This window comes from Ruditapes philippinarum, unplaced genomic scaffold, assembly GCF_026571515.1.
Source record: "Ruditapes philippinarum isolate M1 unplaced genomic scaffold, ASM2657151v2 ctg3920_1_1_1_1, whole genome shotgun sequence".
Classification (NCBI taxonomy): Eukaryota; Metazoa; Mollusca; class Bivalvia; order Venerida; family Veneridae; genus Ruditapes; species Ruditapes philippinarum.
Window position 1 is genome coordinate 1 of NW_026864081.1, and position 24,736 is coordinate 24,736.

Below are 24,736 nucleotides of genomic sequence, written 5' to 3' on the forward strand. Positions count from 1 at the left end.
GTTCTGGCTTCCAGTACTGTCTAATGTCTACACATACGCTGTTGTCGGTGATATTACAGTAAACATTTCCTCCAACGTGACTCCAGTAGCTTAACTTGTTTTGTAAAGCCTGGTCCGCATATTGTAACTGATCTACCAAGTTTTTCCATCGCATTAATGTTAAGCTAATGCCCTTTTTCGTGGGTTTGTCATCCCGCCATTCTCTAATATCGACTCTAAGCTCGCCTTTCCATTCATTAACTTGAACATATCTCTGATTACCGATACTGAACTTGCATCTGAAGCTAGTCATGTTTATTGGTCGAGTATCAAAACTCTTATTATCAGAGCTAATGTCTCACTTTCTTATATACAACAAGGTCTCTCCTAATTGGTCAATTTCTGTATGCGCTTTAATTGGTTGTACATTTTGGAGTCATTTTGCAATTTGAGAAAGATTGGAAAATAAGTCAATAAAATAACCGCCGCACATGTACCAATATTCGCATTATATGCAAATATATTACTATGTATGGAAACAAGATGGCCGCCGCACGTGTGCAGTCCAACCGCCGCACGGGTGCAGTCTTGGCGTTCAAGCGCACGTGTGCAGTCGTGACGTTCAAGTGACGCATATACTACTATTATGCTCGCCAGAGGCTCGCATAATATGATTTTATTTAACTCGCCAGAGGCTCGCATAATATGATTTTATTTAACTCGTTCAATAAATTTAGTATTAAACCTACACTCATTCAATATCCTCTATATAAATCATATGATTGCAGCATAGCTCAACGTCGGATGGCTCGAACTACGATCTTTCGAACAATTTTGAACAGGCCCTCCGAATTTGAGGAATGATGTTTAACTGTACAAATAACTTAGCCATTGTAACTGGACAACATAACAATACTGAACGACAACAACGATACAATTCTAAATTTTATTAGAATATGGCTGAAGATCCTTATCATTTTTACTTTTGTCTCATAAACAAAGGCAGTTACGACTCAAAACTTTTATTCCTTAATGTTGTAGATGATCATATATTCAAATGTTTATTATTTTAATGTCGACAGATTCTAAATAATCTGTTTACAAATAATCTCGATTGTTTTATTTGGCTTTCAGAGTCACTTTCATTGAATCACTTGGATAGCAGATGTCTAAAAACAACATTAGATTTGTCAAATCTAAATTGCCATTTTTTCTTCTTGTAAAGTTTTATGCACCTCTATACATGTATGGCTATACATATGGTTTATACTTTGTGCCAAAAAAAAATAATTCTGTACTGTAAACTTAAACCTTCGTATTTGATCCAATTTATAGATTTCACCAAAGATCCCATTGCCTCTTTGTTCGGGTGCTATTTTAGTTTATAAATGAATGAATAGATAAACGTCTCAAATGATTGGACACATTTAAAGTATTCATTGAAAATGTAAAATAACTATTCAATCTTAAAATCTTAAACCAATACACTACTATGGCACGTTATTCATAGTGTCAAGTAGTTCAAAATGGTTAACCTAAAGCCTATTGAAAACCCATTCTCACGATAGTTATCAGTTACCATATTATTTCCTTAATGCGTCTTTAACGACGGGACATATGTATGATACAATTAATTTTGTTATTTTAATTTATTGTATTAAAAATGTTCTTATGTTCATATTTAGAGAGAAGTGAACCCTTAACTGCAGCCGTTAATACACTTGAAACCGTAACTTAAACTGTCTACATACATAAACCCTAACTTAAAAAACTTCTTACTTTCCTTGTTGATATGCACAAGTCCTGTTACCGTAAAATGTTCCATATAAAATAGCATTCCGTTTTAAAAGGACATGTTTACTTAGTTAATAGTCTGAATAACTGCGGATATGTAATAAGTTCCATAACAGCGTTTTTATAACATATGTATGTGTTTTCCTAACCAGTATCATCAATTGTTAAGTTTGAAAAGGAAAATAAATACCAAATAGTTAAAGTAGCAAAGATACATAAGCCCTTCTTATGATTGTCAATATGCATACATTTTTCTTAGTTATTCCAAATAACAATTTAAAATGTAGACTGTAAGATAAATATGTATACCCCGACGTTTATTTAAAACATATAATCTATCTGAGCGGTATGTATTAGCAATCTAACTCTGGTTTTGGAGTTTTTAAAAAGACCGATCTTATTTCGATTTTAACAAGACAAAATAAGTAAGACCATTTCCGCACCTTAAGGTAGTACCAGAGAAATTAAAATTAAATTAAAATAAAAGCTAGTATCATAGATCTTTTGTAAATTATAATTAAAAAACCTTAAAGGGAGACACAGGCAAAATTTTCATTTCTTAGTTTTGAATTTTTCATTCCTAATTCTGTAAATGCCCTCAAAATGAATATATTAGTCAGTCAAAGGAACAAAACTTTTCTCCATATAAAGAATAAAATGGTGGTTTCCTAACCTGACCCGCGTGGGTCAGGTTAGAGCGCTAGGATTTCACAATAGTTGTCACAGTGAACTCTGGAATCGTTAAAGAACATGTCAAATGAATGATTTTGACTTGTTTCAATCATACAATATCTACAGTATCTGTTAATGTAACTTCAATGATTTGTTAAAGTCACCTGACTTGTTTTAAAACTATTCGGTGATTCTATCGGCGTCTAAATTTTGCTCAACATATATAGATATATTTATGCTTCAATAGCAAAATATATAGAATCTAAAAAGAAATTCATGCTGAAACTATTAGAGATGTCATTTTAGTGCGAGTTGAGTACAAAAGATCATTTTAATATTTTTGTCAATATTTCGCCTGAATATCCCTTTAAATATCAGACTTGATTGTACAGACGTGTTTACATCCTTGCTAAATTAACGAATCTTCATCCTGACCTATGGAATTTCTAATAACGTCATTATGACGACTTATGATATTATAGAAGAAAACATAATAAGGACGGAAAGTATCAATACATTTGTTTATTATTGCTGCATTTGTTTATCCTTTTCATCTGAGAAAAAAGTAGTTAGTATAAATTGTCTGTTGATTGATTTTTTGGGTAAGGTGAAAAAATCACGGATCATTTTAATTTAATGATCATGAATTTATTTATGGTATTACAGAAATGATGATCTGATAACAAACGAACAACAATGGCAACCGCCAGTCAAGCAACGTCTTCAGGGACGCAGCAGAATCGTTGTCGTCTTTTTCGTCTGCAAATGCTGATTATAGACGGTGGACTACTAGTTCTGAGGAATATTTTCAATCAAAAACTGCACAGTGTTCCTCTTGCCGCATTTTTGAAGAATGAAAGACAAACAATTACAAACTTAAGATCAGGCAGAATAATTAATCAGGTACAATATGATCTACTGTTTCCATCAGGTGGCAGCGGGCCAACTACAACAGACCTAGACATCACGTTAATCATATGTCTCCTTAGAAACATCAAGTCATTCGGGCTGAACAAGAACTTTCAATGGAATTCAATTCCTGCACAAGGTGATACTTCAGTTGAGGCAGATATTTCTCGTCTGAAAATATACAGGAACGAGGTAAATGAGAAATGAGATAATAAGTTATGTTTTAATACTTGCGATATTAAGTTGTGAACAAAAATAAGCTATATGACGTCAAGATTAAATTATTACGTATATCAAGTATTTTTGCTGAAAAGTTTTTAGATTATAGAATTATTAATGCTAAGAAAGATAATAATGCTATTTTTATGCCCCCCCCACGAAATGGGAGCGTATAGCGTTGCACTTGTCCGTCCATCCGTTCGTCTGTCCGTCCGTCCGTCGGCCATAAGTTGATTTTTTCACTATATATTATGTAGAAATTTTGTGAACGCAACTCCTCTTAAACCGGATGGCAGATTTTGCTTCAACTTCCAGGGATGAACAACCTTAATGTGTAGATGGTAGTTAAGAAAGGAATTTTCGCTGCGACCAAATTTAACAGAATTATGGCCCTTTGTTGATTTTTTCACTATATACCATATAGAAATTTTGTGAACGCAACTCCTCTTAAACCGGATGGCAGATTTTGCTTCAACTTCCAGGGATGAACAACCTTAATATGTAGATGGATGTAAAGGAAGGATTTTTTGCTGCGACCAAATTTAACAGAATTATGGCCCTTTGTTGATTTTTTCACAATATACCATATATATGTTGTCAGTGGGGACATCCGTGTCCTTTGGACACAGTTCTAGTTTCATTTTATATGACTTACTTAGAATATGCTTCAGTTTCATGATGTCTAAAAATGAAATTAAACTACGAAACATGGCCATGATATCAAAGACTGGCTTCATAATTTTAGATTTAGCCAATAGTGTTGCAAGCTTAACTATCATATTTTATTTATGTTTTGTCTTCCATCGCAACTTTTCATTTGATACAAATAGTCATATCTAACATTCTCTTACTTTTTTAATTAGCTTAGTCACATATCTTCAACAAGTGGAATAACGCTGCTTGTGTTTACAACAAAGTGGACGGAGATCGAACAGGTAAGACTGGTATTTTATTTTAATAATTAATCTATGTTTTCCCTTTCAATTCTGTTCATAGTAGGTTACGTGTATGCAGTATTCCTTGAGGCACCTTATGTCTCAGAAATCCATTCTTTAGAAATGTCAAACGTATGGTTAACAATGTTTGAATAATGAATTAAGAGCAAGTTAAATGTAAACTTAAATATATACTATGCCCATCTTTGGGAAAAATAACTTTACTATAGGAATTCTTTAAAACCTATTCAAGTCTTTCTGAATATGTCTAATTTGAATAAGTGTATGTTTAAATTATGTTTGGAGAACTTTATTTCCTGTAATTATAGTCAAATTAATTTGGTCAATTCGAATAAAAACTGCCCGTTATGTTTAAATGATACTATGTAATCATACTATGATTACATGTAGCGTCAAGAGTTTTAAACATGACATATTTCCTCTTTGTATATCAAAAGATGTTTATTCTACATTTCAAAAGATACTGTATAATTGTTATCAGTGCATACTTCGTAGCATAACATAAACATAAAGGAACATAACAAGAATGAAACTATCACGCATAGCGGAGCACAAAGCAAAGTAAGCAAACTTATAAAATAAAAAACATACCAAAGAATTTAATATCTTACGGTATATGCATTAGCAAGGGTGACAATAAACATGATAGCTGTACGATACATTCATAAACCAGTGTCTATTCTAGGAGGGAGGATGGTGGATTCACTCATATTTTTTAACATTCCCCCCCCCACCCTATTATTTCAGAGGCACTTGGAAATTTTTATATGAAGAAAGAGGGAAAAATCAACAATGTAATAAATTCTCAGTTTTCAATAAAAAATCCCCCGACCATTTCTCGAATCCTAGAATAGACACTGTAACAGTGTATTGTTTGTTTGGGTTTAAAGAAATATATTTTAATAAGAGTTTTAGCATGTAATAGTGACGCAATTCATGTTTCTAGATTCTTTTGAGGTTGAACACGGCGGTGTCACCCATACCACACCTACAAAAGATGATTGATGACTTTAAAGTGAATCCACTTGATCCACATGCGGAGAAAAGGGTTCAGAAGGCCATAGACCGTTGGCAAATGTTGGAAAAGGGGGTAGAAGCTGATTTAAAACTGTTAAAAATGGAGGACGAGAAGATAAAATGTACTCTAAATGTGCAAGGTCAAACTGTGAGAAAGCATACACAGAGTATTGATGAATTAAACAAGAAAACGTGCGAACATGATAAACAAATACATGACCATACTAAACAAATACATGACCATACTAAACAAATACAAGAATTAAAGGACGAAACTAGAAAAGGTACGTCGCTGACAACTTTTTTTACAACCACGGTATTTAAATACAGTGTATAATTATTATTCAGTCATACGAAATTTCTTATCTTAATCACTATAATTTTCAACAACTTTCTCAGTATTTATCATTTTGACGCAATCATGCGACTTAATATAAGTTTTTATCTTTAATGCTTATTATTCAAAATCATAATTTAAGAACGAAATTCTGTTTTTGTAATAAACATTATGATTATTTAAATCTCACATCATCGCTATTTTCAATTTAATTTTTGTTTTGTTTTAAAGTAACTTGACATGTCATGTGATATATTAATGAATTTAAATGCAGACAACTTATTTTTTTAACTACTTCGTGTAGATATTTAGATCTATATTCAAAATATTTAATTGTCATAATGCAGATGTCACAGCAGAGACAGAATCAATGAGACAGTCTCAATATGAAGAGTCGAAAAAAAGTAAGTAAATGCTATTTATGTTATAGTTAACATATTTAAAGGATGTGTGGTATAATTAATAATCTGTAAAATTTAACACAATTATGGTTCAGAACATTTTTAGGCTGTGTTATGATTTATGCATGTATTGTGTATATAGAAAAAATATATTCAAGCTAAATATAAATAAACATATATTTGAAAAGGTTCTTATAATACCTACATATTCTGTCTTTACTGAAATACATACGTCTATGTTTATATCTTGTTTACTTGACTTTTAAACCCCGCCCTGCTTATATAAACTTTTAAGATTGCATTTAAATGCTTGGAACATGTGTATATATATATATATATATATATATATATATATATATATATATATATTGATGATTATACTTATGAGACATTTCCGCTCTCTTTGTCTATTTTTATAGTTATATGATCGTAATGCATGATACATGGTAAAGAAGTATTTTAAATTCTATTTGGCGAAAACACTTGACACATCTTACAGTTCTCTTAAGAAAAGTAACGTTTTTAGTTTTTCTCTTTTTTATGACTGTCTCTGTATGTCTGTATGTATCAATTAAGCTATATTAGACAAAATCAGAAGATATATGAGAAGTGATAACCTTGCAACTGTATTTCTTTTTTTGAAATAGGTGTCTTGTATTGAAATACTTAAAGCAACATGCCTCCAGATTAATGCTTCTTTTCATATTTAAAAAAGAGATCTATTTAAAAGTAAAATATTGTGAAGACAATATAGAAATAATTTATTGCAAACAGCACTTGTAATCCACGTAAATTACGAAAAGAAAATTGTAAAAATAAACAAAATAGTTTTAATTGCGTAAGGAGGGAGGATATTGTGATAAAATTGATATCGCAAAATCAGTTCTTTATTGCAAATAACATGTAAATTATTACGTTTAAGTTAATTTTGTTCAGATAGTGGCTCATCTGAAAGCATGCAGCTTTAAGTTAAGATATTTTTATATTTTCTATTGCTTAGTTTACTAACGGTTTCTATGACGACAATAACTAATTAAGCTATGAATGTGACGTCATCACTTGATATCTAATATTATGGATTTTTTCAACTTATCTCTTGTGAAACAATTATGCTCTCTGATTCCATATAAAGATGTACAAAAAAGATCTTCCTGTCAGATCTTGAATCTTAAGACGAGAAATAATTTTTTTTCAGGAGTTTTTTTTATAATCTTTTTAATCCGTATAAAAAAGATCTTTCATTTAGATCTTTCATTACGAGAAATAATATATTTCTTCAGGATTTTGTTAACAACATTTACATTTTTATCCTATTTGAAGAAACAATCATAGATAATTGTATTAATTCTAACTAGCTCAATATTCAATGCATAGTTTTCATTTTGAAAAATTCTTTGATTGAATGTTATTCGACGGTCCGATTGCAATGGAAAAAAACACACCAAAAACATTGCATGCTTCGTTCTTTTAAACACGTGCGACAATTGAACAATGGCGTCGTATGCATGGGATGCCTCATTTAAAGAAATTGGGTTCGAACTTGTGTCCGATTGTCGCAATCGTATTAACGTATACATAAAAATAAGGGGATATTAAATTAATAAAGTCGAGGTATACCCATTGCCTTTGTAATTATTTGCCTTTTTTATGTTTACGTAATACGTTTCAATCAGGTACACTTTATACAGAATACTTTTTTAAAATTTCATGCATGTCAAAATAAATTGAGCCAGTGCGGAATATCTACAGAACAAAGACAAAATACATTTCCCATAAATTTAACAGACGTTATAAATAATAAAGAAATTAATATCTTTGAAACATAAAAAATAAAGTAAATAAGTAAGATAGAATTTTAAGGTTGAAAGGTCTGCTTGTTGTTTTTTTTAATCTATTCTATATTGTTTAATAAAAAAGGCACCACCTTACACTTAAATTCAAGGCCTTAAAATGTTTTCCAAACTTATTGGAAAAAGGCGTTGTTTTCTACTATTGGGGAAAAATTTTCATTATTTAAAGGTGCTCCACTGAGGTATGGTCGAATGTCACAAAAAAAGTAAATTTTCACGAATCGATAATGTTTTGTTACCTGCTTGTTAGGGACAGTTAAACAGAATCAGTAATACATTGATATGTGTTCTTTGGCTTGAAAATTCGTTTGAAATAAATATTTTCTCCAATTTCGTGGGAAAAGCGTTTAAACGCCTTTCAGTTTGCAAATCTGAATATAAACAACGGTCACGTGAACAGTCTCGGGATGACTAAAAAGCGAAACGGAGAATTGTTTGTGTATCGGCAGCAACGGAGTGCGAAAGTGGAATATACCAACATTTCATACATTTTATAGCAAAGTATGGGTTTGTTTGTTAAATTTCTTGTTGTGCACATATGTTCTTGTGAAAAAAATTCTTCAAAAACAATTCCAATATATTTAAAGCATTATATTGTTGTAATCATGTTTTTTACTCCGTTATGTGATGATGAATTTGGCTAATTGTACGGAGTTGGAAACTGACATACACAAATTTTACAAATATTCTATGTTAAATTGAGTGCGATCGTGTAATTAATAGATATCATGTATTAACTTTGTTATGGTTAAAATATCAAGACTTTGAGTATTGATAGCATAAAAATAACACGCACACACATACACAATACACAGAAAACGATTTCGTATTCTCTTTAACTTGTACTGAAAGCACTGGCTGAATAGGAACTGAATCGGGCCACATTATAGGACATTAAGGCATCAACTTTATTGTTAAATAATTTTTATGTGTATCTAATGCACATAAATTAATATTCTATAAGAAAAAAAATTGATGTCCTTTGCTAGATAGATCTAAAATTTTATTTTTATCATATTATATTTTATTGTTGATATGAAGATTACTACGTTTTAGATCTGGACGTTCAAAACTATAGGTAATTAATACCTGTTTCATGCAACTAGCACATGGTAAACATTATCAAGAAAGTCAGAAAAGAGTTACACTCTGGCTCTATTAATATTATTATTATCAGTATTGATTGTATGCTTTAGCAGATATCTTGATAAATTTCTGTATTATTGTAACGTTTCCGTATTAGTGATGGGTCAATTGATCTCTGCTTTAATGTTATCGATATAGTGAAGAAGAAATTGAGAGCGGGATAAGAGTAAACAAAAGAAGACTGGCATAAAGATCAACAATGCTACGGCAACGTTCATATGACGCAGCCCACGACACACTCGAGCTACGATAGTAGGGTTATTGTCGTGACTATTAAAATAAACTTAAAACTGATATACTTATAAAGTTGTTGTTCTTTAAACCCAAACTTTCTTTCAAATTTAACGAACAAACAAAGTCAGGATACTTGCAAGACAGACACAAATGAAGGGCAGGTAAGTTTAATCCACTTCCAACACCTAGAATGTATACAAACTTGGAAAAGGGGCGATGCATATCTTCTTAACCTGGGTTTTACTCCCAATAGCCTGTTTTATCATGACATACTCATTGTTAATAGATTTGTAAATATTTCGATTTGATAAAAAACTTCAAAGCCAAGGTTCATTTACCGACTATCTTGTTAAGACACGAAAGACTGGTTTAAAATAATATTGATCGGGTACATTTGATTGCATCAATTAATAAGGTTGAGAACCCTACTTTTCTTGCTTTACAGCACTGAAATCTTTACTTTTCCCGTCTTTTTAACCCTACTTTATCTCTTCTTTCTCTTTTCCTGCCTTTCTTTTGTTTTGTCTTGTTATTTACTACTTAAAAGCCTGAAAGTATTTTTTTCATTTATAACTTATCTGTGGCCCTTTGTTGCTTGGTCGTGTGGGTGTTGCGTTCATTGAATGCTTCCATTCCTTGTTGATCTTGTTTTTCATATGTATATTCTGGAGATAAGGTGGGTGGTACTCGTAATACGAAGATTTATTAGATAGTGTATTAAAAGCCTTTGTAAATTGTTTCGGAAATACTTGATAATGTTTTGAAAATTAATAGAGCTACTTTCTTTAGTATTTTAAACACATGAACGAAAAATATCACAGCTACAGGCATTACAATTAATTCGTAAGTACATGTATTTAAGTTATTGTAATTATACCGTAATCAAACGTTAAAGGTCTCCTAAGACATTTTCCTTGGAATTTAATACTTAGTGTTAGCACTAAAGAATAAGAGAGGTACACCAGATTACTTGCAAATTTTATATCGGCAGGATAACTAGGTTCGCAAACAAAACGCACCTTTGTATTTATACCCAGGAAGATTTTAAGTAGTAGAAAGAATGTTCTTAACATTTGAATAGAAAATAATTTGATAAAGCAAATTTATGAAAGAGAAATCGGGAAGCTACTTATTAACTTAAAAGAGGCCTTATTTTACTCGTTTAGATTATTTTCAAAAACAAAAGTCTCTAAATGCAAAGGTATATTGATATTCAGACGTAAACCCTGACGTTTAGAATTAATTTACCTGTGAAACTGGAGTGAAAATGTGTTGGTTTATTCGTGTTTTTTTTCAGTGCCTTCAGCACTTTGATCTTATCTGTAGTGAAACTAAATTATATCATTTTCACCGAAAATCATCAAATTCTAAACAATTATTAAATAGATTCATAAACATTTATTGTATCAAAGTTTGGGGACCTTTGTGTTGAAAACGTGTCAAATTTAAATCGTATACACATACGTGCACAGTGTGTTAACTGGAGTGCAGGTATTAGTTACCCGCACTCCAGAGCATGCCCATTGATTGACTCATTTGTTCTGGGGTTTACTTTTTGTGAGGACAGAGACAGGATTAACAATAGAAATGCCACATTCAGAAGCTAGTTTATTGGTTACTTTTTTCTGGGGTTTCATTTTGTTGCAACAGAGAACGTGTATTTAATGTTGCCTATGATAGAAATGAAAAAATACATCAAAACACTCGGCAATCTGATATATCCTCGGGGGATACGCCCCCCCCCCCTCGTACAAATCAGATAGTGTAGTGTTTCGATGCTTTTTCGATTACATAACATACATAATGACAGAAGTACACTTAAATTTGATGTAATGGTCGAAATGTGTGTGTTTGGAACGTGTATGTACGGTCCTTTCAAGATAGCCTGCGAAACGTCACTCATTGTACTCAGATGCTTGTTTGTGCCAGAAACAATTTTGCATAGGGGGTACCTGAGTTCTTTCTCCACCAATAAAGCTGAGTCGCCAAAATGACATACACTGTTTTTGTTCGACGTTAACCCCCACACCACCCAAAAACAGAAATCAAATGAAATGAGACATGCTTTTAAATTCATCATTTAATCATGGAATGTCATTAACCGATTTAAATACGTAATAGATAGAGTAAATTACATTTATTAGTGTGATTACATTGTGCTCGTTATAGTATATAAATAACACCGATGCAATATATCGAACATATGTTCGACTTCATCCAATTCTTCAAAATATTGAAATTGAAACTTTTTAACATACATCAAAACAAGTTTTTCAATTAAGAGATATTTTTTACTTTTGGTTGAATATAGGTATAAATAAACTAACAGTATTTTAAGATTTTCAAAGAAAATAATTGTATATAATATCTCTCCGTTTTGTCTAGAAAATGTCCGTTTCGCTGGAGTTAAATTTTTCAATACATCAAAATTGCTACTTTGAATAACTTTCATACAATTTTTCTTCTTTATACTCAAGTTATATAAACATGATAGGTTATAGTGTTGCTCAGAAAAAGCAATAGACATTTTTCCCCGTTTGCCCCAAAAATCACCGTTGTGTATTTTAGTCATCTCCGTTGCGAATTTTAGTAATTACCCGATGAATTGTGGGTAACTTCTGTACATGTCTTGGAAAAACAACTTTCATTTTTGCACCAAAAGCTGATGTAAAAAAATGCGTTTTCTAGCGTAATTGTTGTTAAAGGGTTAGTTAGAATGTAAGTTATTGTTATTTTAGTTATAATATTGTGATTTGTGTGGAAATTTGTTTACATTTTTTTGGACACCAAATTATCTGTCGGACCTCAGTGGAGCTCTTTTGTTTTAACTGTTGCATTAAAGTAATCTAAACATAGGTGTTTATTTCCTGAAATGTATCCATTTAGAGCTTTGAATATTTACGAGTCTTGGTGTAAACAACTTTTTTGCGCACTAGACATACATATATTTTCGATGGTACACTTGTCATTTATAAAATACTGGGAATTTGATTATTGGTTATTTGTGAATGCGTAACAGAAAAGTTTAAACAGCGCTTTGCCACATACCCTAGTCACTTTTGCGACTCTGTAAAAACGGTATTGCACGGTCGTGCATATATTTTGACGCGACGTCATTTGTGTTATACTGTATTTCTTGGAAAGATTTGGAGCGTTTTAAGTTAGCAAATCTTTACTGTACATATAGCCGCGAATATGTCCACTTATTACAAATCCGCGAACATTTCTAGCTTCAACCAAATAAAAATATAAACGTGCAGAATATTTATTAAAATTACTTACACAAACAAATTATCAATACAGTTGCTATAGAAATGTGTAAAGAATTATGTATGAATGTAAAATGTTATAGATATCTGGCCGTAGCGACTTAATATTCGCGAAATTCGCGGTAAGTACAAATCCGCGAAAGTTTGTCTTTGCGAAAATGCGGACGTTGTGGAAAACGCTAAATATTACATCCGCAAACATTTTTAGGAATACCGTACTATTGGTTATCAAGATTGTGACTGATTATATGGCCCTATATAAATGGTTGTTTGTAAATGTAACCTGACCCGATAGGCGAGGGCTATATTGCAAACAACCGTTTAAATACGGTCATATAACATGTCAGAAATATTAATAACGAATTTATAATGCAGCAATTATAAAACTATCTTTTTGAGAAAAAAGAGATTTCTTAAAAATTGACAGCAGCCGTGTATATAAAATTATTTTAAAAGTCACGATTATTCAATTAAAAGCGAAATTACAAACGTGCAGTTTTATAAAACATATTATAGCATAACGATGCGCAGAATGTATGTGTTATATATACTTTAAGCGCGTCAATTATTAAAAGCGATTCTTTCTACCGTTAATAGTTCGTATTTTGAATATGTGATCATTACTAAATTTATTGAACTTGTTGAAAATGCGACAGCCGAGTATCTTTTGATTTATTGAAAATAACAATAATTTTTCACATCGATTCAAAATTTTATTTTACAATTATGGCGGCTGATTTTGCTTGTTTTCAAGGCGAAAATCTGAAAACACGAAAATGCGTTTTTGAGTGGTGGGACGAAAGGTCGCCAGGCGAAAACACTCGAAAAGTGCAATTTTCGCCCCGCAACATGAAAACACGCCACATTTTATGTATCATGTCGTTACCAACAGTTTGTCGTATCTATCAATGGCGGGGCGAAAACCCGCCAAGCGAAAAATCATATGTCAGAGTTTTCCTTTAATTTGTCGTGTCTTTTTATTTTTCGCTGCGACAGGCGAAAATTTGAAAAATAATATGTGCCGTATTTTCGCCGGGCGCCCGCCAAACAAAAATGTGACATTGAATTTAGGTATTAAATATAACTCGACTAAGTTGACGTATGCCGAAATGCAGACCAGCATAGAAAATCTTCTTATATATACTTAGGAAAATATATCTAAATGTAATAAACAAATATGTTTTTATTCACAAACTATGTGACTTATTGTCTAATTTTTGTTTAATTGACAAATTTTCGTTTGGATATTTGAAATATTATCTAACGGAGAAAATATATTTATACCCCCGTCAAACAAAGTCTTCAGGGTATACTGGAGTCAACTGGTGCTCGGTTGATTGGTCGGGCGGTCGGTCGGACGGACGGTCCGTTGCAAAACTCAGAATGTACAAGAGATATCAATTTCAAATTTTGTAGGTGGATAGATCTAAATGAGTAAGCGTGCGATACAGAAGAACCGCAACCCTCCCCTTTTATAAATTTTAGAGTTATTGCCCTTTGTTCATTTTTACACTTTGAATTTAGTCCATGACAGAACTTAAGAACTATAAAATGCATAGTTCCTGTTAATTTCCGAACTTTTCATGATTGTTTTCTTAATCATGCTCTGTATGTATTGTTATAATTGCTTCTTCTCTTGATGTCATGAGTTTTCGGTAGATTGTCATCGATTCACAAAGTTCGAGATAGCTGAAAAAATCATATACACTATGTGCAAAATTTGTAGCTAATAAGCATGTTTTCTGACAAGCACGTGTCGGGTGTATTCGGCACTTGTGTGACAAACTCTAGTTTATTATATTTTTTTATATTTTGACAGATAATAACTTATTGTTTGCACAAAAAGAGAATTAGAATAATTTAATTATATATTTTTTTCAAATGTAACTCATTTTCTAACATTTTCTAAATTATTGTTGCTGTCGTATTTTGAATGTACATTTGTAGTTATTTCTATAGCAAACAGTCAACAGTTTATTTTCACAGTCTCATTGACTGTTTATCTCTGAAACATAAATCATCCATAACAAAGTAAAATTGTGAACATTATTGTGACGTTACTATACCGTAAAGTTTTAGCTTTAGTTACTATTTCGGGGTAGTTATAACCTTTAAAGAATATTTACCGCTAGGATATGTTATGTCAAATCAGCAAACAAATAAGAAAAAAAGGAAACACAAAAAAACCGAACATAAGCATATTATCATTTTCGTTACAATATCTAGGTTATTTTATCGTGTTTTCGTACATGGCGCCCCGCCATGCAATGATATGACAGATAAACGAAAAGGTGAAAACGTGATAGTTATGATATGTCGCGTTTTCGCACCAGACATGCAAAGATACGACAAATTGTCGATTTTGAAGACAGATCTATAGAATGTGACAATGTGTCGATGGCGGGGCGAAAGGTCGCCAGGCGAAAACACACCAAAGTTGCATTTTTCCTCCCGTCACGCGAAAATGGTATGATCACGTTTTCGCAATTTTACCCTGAAAACATGTTCATACGACATGGCATACATCACCCACCATAGATGGTAGAAAATGACAGTTCTTACACGTCAGCCGTTTCTATTTATTGTTTAAAATGTTAATTACAGTTTATCCAGTGCGATAAAAAGTTTCTTGGGTACATGCAGATAAAGTAAAGAGCAAAGCTACCAAAATAATTTTAATTTGTAAAAGATTTAAAAGATAGAAACATCAGCAAATGAGATTCTCAGTCAACTTGAAGGTATTTTTAAGACATTTTGTATGAATATTTGGTAAAAATCATATCTATGCTGTGTTCGTCTGCTTATGAAAAAATAACAGACGAATACGATTTGTAGCGTGATTTGTTTGTCTATTTCCAAGTGTTTTTTTAGGGAATTATCAGAAAATGTTTTATTTTTAAATTTTATCTCTAAATGACTTCGTTTTCATTCTCTTTTTTTAAAAAATAAATATGACAAATTTGTTTGGTTGCCTGCTTGCCGAGTGTTTTTTCTTGTATTTTCATGGACTACCCCAAAATTTGAATATGTTTAGGTTACTATTAGTTATAATAATCTATGTCAATTATTTCTATTTCAGAACTGAAGGATGAACTCATTACATGGTACAACACCAATCAAAGTACAGTTCCTCTTTCACCACTCACAGATGATCCCCATACCCCTCTGGCTGGGTTCTACATTATGCCAGAAATTGACATACAGACTTATCTGCCAGGCGGAAGGAAAGAAACAACTAGAGTCAAGTCGTTACAGGACCTGTTTACATCTGGCAGAAAAGTTCCACGGGAAATATATTTATCAGCTGTTGCTGGATTTGGGAAAACAGCATTTTCAAAATATCTCGCTATAACATGGTGTCAAGCTCATAAAAAGGATGAAAATTACAAGCATTTTAAAGAAGAAGAATTAAAGGCTTTATCTGGCTTTGAATTTTTATTTCTGGTACTATTGAGAGATTCAGCTAAAGTCTGTGATGTCGACGACATGATTGAACAACAAATCATAAATAATCTTCCTTGTAAATCTGAAATACCAAAAACTCTTTTAAATGACATTCTACGTGATGAAAAATGTCTTGTGATATTAGATGGACTAGATGAATGGTTACATCCTGAAAACGAGTGTACAAGAATTCCTAAAAGTATTCCACATCGATATGCACGTGAAAAGTGTTTAATCTTAACAACGACCCGGCCATGGAAGCTTGGAGTCTCAAACTTAAAAACAAGTCAAATGGACAAAACAGTAGAGCTTGTTGAACTAAATGAAGATAATGCATGGCAGTTTAAGCTTAACACAATGAAAATACTGAAAGGCAACACTGAAGATGATAAACTGATAAATGAAGTGTGTAGATTTGAAGAATCAATCAGTAATCATGATCTTGATGATATGGAATCCACCCCTCTCCTGTTACTCTATCTTATATGCTTATGGGTTGAAAAAATTCCAATAGGAAATTCTGCAGTAGAATTATATACAGGCTTTATTCAGCTCCTTCTATCTAGAACAGAAAAATTACATGGAAAGTTTCATTCATCATGTGAAATATCCCTTAGTAATGTTCCTGAATGTTTCAGAAAACATCAACATTTCCGTAGTTACTACACATTTCTGAAGACTATTGGGAAACTAGCTTTTTATACATTGTTCAGTAAGAAAAAGGAGCACACGTTAGTTTTTGATGAAAATTTTGCAAAAAAATATCTAAACCAAGAAGATTTGAAATCAAGCTGTCTATCAGGAATATTATCAGAAAGTAAAGTGAAAACATTAATAAATGAAAGTTCTAAAATCTCATTTTCACATAAAACAGTGCAGGAATACTTTTCAGCAATATTCATAAGTTTTCAAAATACAAGTGAAGTTCAAAAAATCATCTTTAAAGAGTGCAACTGTTTACAAAATATTCTGGACATGTCAAAAGTGTTTGGCTTTATTAGTGGTATGAACCCTAAATTAATGTCTACAATATCAAGTTATTTGATGCCTGTGATAAACAATGATGATAAAACAGGCAAATACAGAACTTTGACAGATGATGATTTAGTCATGTACGTTAGTCCATTAAAAAACATACAAGACATGTACATTTCTTGTGCCAAAGAAAGCCAGGAAAACAAAGACCTCAATTTGTGTTTACAAGATTTCTTCATTAATGAAAAATGTCAACAAGAAAACTACTTCAAACAATTACTACATCTGTGTCAACAAAATAAAGAAAATATAAAATCAATAATGATACAAAATAAAGGTATTTGTAGTTTTCAAGAAATTATCAGTTTGTTTATACTCTCTGACCTTCCACTTATAGAGAAATTATACTATCAAGGTGAAATTGTAGAAGAGGAAATAATGAGCTTGTTATTGAAGCCTTTAAAATGTTTAACTGTGGATTCCAGTAAATGGGAAAATCATCAATTTGTAGGAGAACTTTGCCAGCTGTCTGCAGAGATAAATGGAGGACTGGTAAAATTACAACACCTGGAGAATTTAAATATAGACTGTTTTACTATGACCCACGAGGTAATGGGGACATTGTTAAATTTCCTCACTAGTAAAAAATCAATGAAAGAAATAACACTGGACAAATTATACTGTAGTGATCACACGAATACTTCATGTAGGGGATTCAACCTTGACCTGTCCCAACATTCACAACTAAGATATTTAGGATTGAGCGAGATACCTGTGTCACAATTAAACATGGAGGTATCGTTGTTAGAGGAATGTGCTGTAGGTAAATTATATAAACCTGGTGTTGTGTCATCTTATCTCAGTCAACTACAAGCAGCCAGTAACTTACAAACATTTTTGTGTAGTGATCTAGAATCTTCCAGTGACATAGAAACAATGTTACAAACAGTATCATTGTTATATCATGTGAAACTTGTTGGGTTGTTTAGAATCAATCTAGGTGAAAGATCATTAACACTGTCACCTCAAATGATCAATATTGAACATGTTCAATTGTGGTATGTAACAATGTCTTGTTCATTGTTATATGATCTCATTACTGTTATAAACAAACTACCACATACAGTGACAGTATGGCTGGTAGGTTGTGATATAAAACCAGAAACAGAATTTGAAAACTTTAAAACATTTATAAAACAATCAGACAATTTTGTGGTCACCAATGATGGCACCTTGAAGTCTGGAGAGTACGTGTTTGAGTTTAAAACAACAACAAGTACTGAGTAACCTTAAATGAACTTGGGAGAAACAATTTATAAATAGATTATGAGACAAGTGACAGGTGAAATAGACATCATTTTTTATTTTGAGACATTTAATCAATACTTTGCTGTACATAACAATGTGATGTGAATGGAAACTGAGGATTTTCTTCTTAGGACAACAAATGTGGATTAATTTTAGATGTGTTTAAAAAGTAAGTGTTGTTTATTTTTCTACTTTAAAATAGTGATATGTGGCATATACATGTACTTGTTGTTCCCGGGCTTGGAAGCATTATTAATTAACCTTACTATAATTTAGGAAGGTCATGCAAAATCAGTCTTGGTCAGCTCATCCTGTGACCAACTCGTTATCTTTTGGGCAAATCGTCCGAACATTTTTAGCTCGACTATACAAAGTATACGGTATGGACAGCTTTCCTACTTGCCCCGGTGTTGGTGCAGTAAAATGTTTTTCACTATAACTTTTTCATTTCCTAAGGTATCAATTTCAAACTTCAAATATATGTTCCTTATCATCAACTTCATCTTATGTGACAATGTTCATAACTCTTGCACCGATATTTTCAGATTTATCCCCACTTGAAATTAGAATTTTCCTTAAAAATATTTTTTTTACTGTAACTTTTTTATTAGCTCACCTGTAACAAAGTGACAGGGTGAGCTTTTGTGATCGCTTTTCCTCCGGCGTCCGTCCGGCGTCCGTCCGGCGTCCGTCCGTTCGAGCAAACATTTGATTATTATGAGCTTCATTCCGTAGTTAAATAAAGAGCAAAAACTCATAAAATTCAAATTAAGAGCTATTTTTGTTTTGTTTTTATGAGCTTATTTTGCTTATGGACGTTGGTCCAGGTGGTGTTTATGAGCTGATTTGCCTCATAAACATCAAAAGTTGGTATGTCCTTCCGTCCATCCGTCGTCCGTCCGTTTGTAAACTTTTACTTTAAATAACATCTCCTCATAAACCACTAACCGGTAAAGCCAATTGCATCCAAACTTTACAGGAATGATCCTTGGGTGGTCACCTTTAAAAATTGTTCAAAGAGAACTCTGGTTGCCATGGCAACCGAAAGAAAAAACTTTAAATATCTTCTTTTAAAAAACCCAAATAGCTAGAGCTTAGATATTTGGCATGAATCATCTTCTAGTGAGTGTCTACCAAGTTTGTTCAAATAAAAACCCTGGGGTCAAAATTGGCCCGCCCCAGGGGGTCATTGATTTCCCTATATGCATATAGTAAAAACTTAAAAAATCTTCTTTTAAAGAACCCAAAGAGCTAGAGCTAAGATATTTAGCAAGTAACATCTTCTAATAAGTGTCTACCAAGTTTGTTCAAATAAAAGCCCTTGGGACACAATTGGACCCGCCCCGGGGGTCATTGATTTTCCCTATATGCATATAGTAAAAACTTAAAAATTCTTTTTTTAAAGAACTCAAAGAGCTAGAGCAAAGATATTTAGCATGAAACATGTTCTAATGGGTGTCTACCAAGTTTGTTCAAATAAAAGCCCTGGGGTCAAAATTGGCACCGCCCCGGGGGTCATTGATTTTCCCAATATGCATATAGTAAAAACTTTAAAAAATCTTCTTTTAAAGAACTCAAAGAGCTAGAGTAAAGATATTTAGCATGAAACATGTTCTAATAGGTGTCTACCAAGTTTGTTCAAATAAAAGCCCTGGGGTCAAAATTGGCCCCGCCCCGGGGGTCATTGATTTTCCTTATATGTGTAAAGCAAAAACTTAAATACTTCTTTGAAAAAACCCAAATAGCTACAGAGTTTATATATTAAACATGCACCATCTTCTAGCAAGTGTCTTCAAAGTTTGTTCAAATAAAAGCCCTGGGGTCAAAACTGGCACCATCTAAGGAGTGTCATTCTTTTTAACTATATGTGTATAGTAAAAACATAAAAAATCTTCTTTTAAAGTACCCAAATGAGCTAGAGCTTAGATGTTTAGCAAGAAACATCTTCTTATGGGTGTTTACCAAGTTTATTCAAATAAAAGCCCTTGGGTTAAAATTGGCCCTGCCAGGGGGGGGGGAGGTCATTATTTTTCATTATTTGTGTGCAGTAAAAACTTAACATCATGAAACATCTTCTAATGGGTGTCTTCCAAGTTTGTTCAAATAAAATCCTTGGGGTTTAAACTGGCCCAGCTCCGGGGGCCTATATACAGGTGAGCAACCTCAGGGCCATCATGGCCCTCTTGTTACTTAAGGTATCAACCTCATACTTCAAATATTTGTTCCTTATCAGCAACTCCATCTTATGTGACAAGGTTCATAACTCTAGCACCTATATTTTCAGATTTATCCCCCTTGAACTTAGAATTTTCCTTAGAAATTTTTTTTATGTAACTTTTTTATTACTTAAGAGTTCAAATTTACACTTCAAATATATGTTTCATCAACCACATCTTATGTGACAAGGTTCATTACTCTAGCACCAATATTTTCAGATTTACCTCCCTTTGAACTTTCCTTAAAAAATATTATTTTTAGCTCACTTGACCACGAAGGGGTCAAGGTGAGGTATAGTGATGGGGCTATGTCCGGCGTCCGTCGTGGTGCGTTGTGTGTCGTTCGTCGTCAACAATTGGGTTGTTAACAGTCTAGCAGTCACAGTTTTGATTGGATCATCATCAAACTTTGTCAGAATGTTTGTCTCAATGAAATAGAGATCGAGTTCGAAGATGGGTTATCTCGGATCAACAACTGGGTCACAGGACCTAAAAATAGAAAAAGCTTGTTAACACTCTAGTGGCTGCAGTTTTGATCCAAATATTCTGGAAATTTGTCAGGAAGGTTGTTTTGATGATATATAGGTCAAGTTCGAAGATGGGTCATCTCCGGTCAAAAACTAGGTCACAGGAGCTAAAAATAGAAAAAGCTTGTTAACACTCTAGGGGCTGCAGTTTTCATCCAAATATTCTGGAAATTTGTCAGGAAGGTTGTTTAGATGATATCAAAGTTAATTTCGAAGATGGGTCATCTCCGGTCAAAAACTAGGTCACAGGATCTTAAAATAGAAAAAGCTTGTTAACACTCTAACAATTGGGTTGTGAACAGTCTAGCAGTCACAGTTTTGATTGAATCATCATCAAACTTTGTCAGAATATTTGTCTCAATGAAATACATATCGAGTTCGAAGATGAGTTATCTCGGGCCAAAAAATAGGTCACAGGAGCTAAAAATAGAAAAAGCTTGTTAACACTCTAGAGGCTGCAGTTTTTATCCAAATATTCTGGAAATTTGTCAGGAAGGTTGTTTTGATGATATCTAGGTCAAGTTCGAAGATGGGTCATCTCCGGTTAAAAACTAGGTCACAGGAGCTAAAAATAGAAAAAGCTTGTTAACACTCTAGGGGCTGCAGTTTTCATCCAAATATTCTGGAAATTTGTCAGGAAGGTTGTGAAGATGATATCTAACTTAAGTTCGAAGATGGGTCATCTCCGGTTTAAAACTTGGTCACACGAGCTAAAAATAGAAAAAGCTTGTTAACACTCTAGTGGCTGCAGTTTTGATCCAAATATTCTGGAAATTTGCCAGGAAGGTTGTTTTGATGATATCTAGGTCAAATTCGAAGATGGGTCATCTCCGGTCAAAAACTAAGTCACAGGAGCTAAAAATAGAAAAAGCTTGTTAACACTCTAGGGGCTGCAGTTTTTATCCAAATATTCTGGAAATTTGTCAGGAAGGTTGTGTAGATGATATATAAGTTAAGTTCGAAGATGGGTCATCTCCGGTCAAAAACTAGGTCACAGGAGCTAAAAATAGAAAATGCTTGTTAACACTCTAGTGGCTGCAGTTTTCATCAAAATTTTCTGGAAATTTGTCAAGGAGGTTGTTTAGATGATTTCTTGGTCAAGTTCAAAGATAGGTTATCTCCGGTCAAAAGCTAGGTCACAGGAGCTAAAAATAGAAAAAGCTTGTAAACACTCTAGTGGCTGCAGTATTGAGTCAAATATTCTGGAAATTTGTCAGGAAGGTTGTTTTGATGATTTCTGGGTCAAGTGCTAAGATAGGTCATGTCCGGTCAAAAACTAGATCACAGGAGCTAAAAATAGAGAGAAAAAAATTAACACTCTAGTGGCTGCAGTTTTGATCCAAATTTCCTGGAAATTGGTCAGGAAGGTTGTTTGGATGATTTCTAGGTCAAGTTTGAATATGGGTCGTGTCCGGTCAAAAATTAGGTCACATTGCCCAAATATGGAAAAATCTTTATAACACATTAGAGGTCACATGTTTGACTCAGTTGTCATCAAACTTGGCCATGATGCTTGTTTAAGACATTGCTTGGATGCGGTTGTGTCAGGTAAGCGATCCAGGGCCATCATGGCCCTCTTGTTTTACTGTAACGTTTTAATTACTTAAGGGATCAACTTCATATATATATTCAAATATATGTTCCTTATCATTAACGACATTTTATGTGACAAGATTCATACATCTAGTACCAATGTTGCAGGAATATCTCCCCGTTCACTTAGTTTTTTTTATTTAAAAAATGTAATTTTTTACTATATAACTTTTTTAGTTTTAAAAGAATCTACCTCAAACTTCAAATATATATTCCTTATCATCAACCCTATCTTATGTGACAAGGTTCATAACTCTTGAAGCAATATATTCAGATTTATCTCCCTTTCAACCTAGAAATTTCTTAAAGAAGTATTATAACTTCTTTACTTTTTAAGGTATCTACTTCAAACTTCAAATATATATTTCTTATCATTACACACATGTTGTGTGACAAGGTCCATAACTCTTAGTGTGACTATTTCCAGAATTTTTTCCCCTTGATCTTTGAATTGTTGTGAAATTTTTAGCTCGACTATTCGAAGAATATAAGAGCTATTGTAGTCACCCCGGGTCGGCGTCAGCTTCCGCGTCGGCGTTGATTAAAGTTTTTTTGTATTTTATAAATTCAAATATCTCAATAATTGCTTGAGATATTCAATTGAAGCTTACAATACTTATTTATAGTAACAATGTACATCGGATTGACAAGTTGGATAACTCTGCCTACAATATATCAGCCTATGTAAATTACTATAAAAAGGTCAACACATGCAAAAATAGCCCTTACTGCGTTAGTAACACAGTAGGATTATAGTTAAACATACTGAAAAGTTCTGTCATTAATTGCACAAAACATGTAAATTTTTACTAGAATTTTGAATCATCATACCTTTCCTAAAATCTTAGTACAATTTTCTCAGGTTTATTTTTATCGAAATATTCTTGCTCATCTAGAGGCGTGCAGCTTTAAAATAATACCCTAGTCTAGAAATAGCAGTCAATGAATTTAAGATGTTGAATTACTAGCCCGAATTCCAGTTTTTAATTTATTCTACTATGTATTTAACTAAATTTTCTTAAAAATTCATGGGCGTAATTTTACCACACTTTGTACATGTTTTTTAAAACTTGCCTGCGACTTTGTTTAATAACAAAGCGCTTTGAAAATTAGTATAAATCTTCGGCATAGAACTATTATTTTGGTGCATGTATGACAGTATTTATTTTCTTCAGAATATAATATTGAGTGAAATTGAGCTAAATGGTCAATTATGCGTCTTTCATAGAGCTTTTTGAAAAAACCTGCAAGGTTCTAAAAGTATACAATTCAAGAAATTAAATGCTTTTAAAACTTGTCAGGGGTGTTAAACATTGTTTCTTGTCCATTGTTTTATTTCTAAATGGGCTATACCTAATTTTAAACTGTACTTGAAAATGGCCAATTTCCTCGAAAACTAGGTCAAATTACCCGTAAATTTTGCCCGAAAGGATACTACAAATGTAAAACTTGTCATTCATAACTATATACATATTTATTCTAAAGAATAATGGTCCAATAACTTGTCCCATTTTCTAATATTTACAATTCAATGATTGGTTGTAATCAACATTTGCCATAAATATAAATTTAACAGGTTTAAAGCGGCATGTATATATCCTTCGGCCGTTTTTCAAAATGACGGACAAATCTTGTTGAAATGTGATGTATGTAATTTCTTTTTACTAATTAAGTACGTATGTGTCCTAAGATTACATTAACGTTTTCTCAACTCAGCACATCATTTGGAAAAAATGACAATTCAAATAAACAATAGAATTTCACTTTTGCATTTAAGTGCTGCCATTTAGCCATGATCACAAAACCATGGTGTCTGGTTACTGCTATTTCGTTATTTTGTTTGGTTGTGTTTCACAGGGTGAAAACAATGTGCAGCTTGACCAGGACTCG

General features: G+C 32.7%; 1 protein-coding gene across 1 annotated transcript; it reads left to right on the forward strand.

Moving 5' to 3' along the window:
• The first annotated feature begins 3,114 nt into the window (after nt 1-3,114).
• LOC132724350 (uncharacterized) lies at nt 3,115-18,690 on the forward strand. The gene is made up of 5 exons (XM_060709186.1): nt 3,115-3,546; nt 4,437-4,508; nt 5,476-5,830; nt 6,231-6,287; nt 15,863-18,690. Exons 1-5 carry the CDS (start codon nt 3,142-3,144, stop codon nt 18,487-18,489), a joined length of 3,516 nt encoding a protein of 1,171 aa, XP_060565169.1. The 5' UTR covers nt 3,115-3,141; the 3' UTR covers nt 18,490-18,690.
• Nucleotides 18,691-24,736: the final 6,046 nt, after the last annotated feature.

What these genes read in the sequence shown, in the direction of transcription:
- LOC132724350 (XM_060709186.1), top strand. Translation starts at nt 3,142, where the DNA reads ATGGCAACCGCCAGTCAAGCAACGTCTTCAGGGACGCAGCAGAATCGT. An exon ending in TGAAAATATACAGGAACGAG is followed by an intron (nt 3,547 to 4,436) that starts GTAAATGAGAAA and finishes TTTTTTAATTAG; the next exon opens with CTTAGTCACATATCTTCAAC. An exon ending in ATATGAAGAGTCGAAAAAAA is followed by an intron (nt 6,288 to 15,862) that starts GTAAGTAAATGC and finishes TTTCTATTTCAG; the next exon opens with AACTGAAGGATGAACTCATT.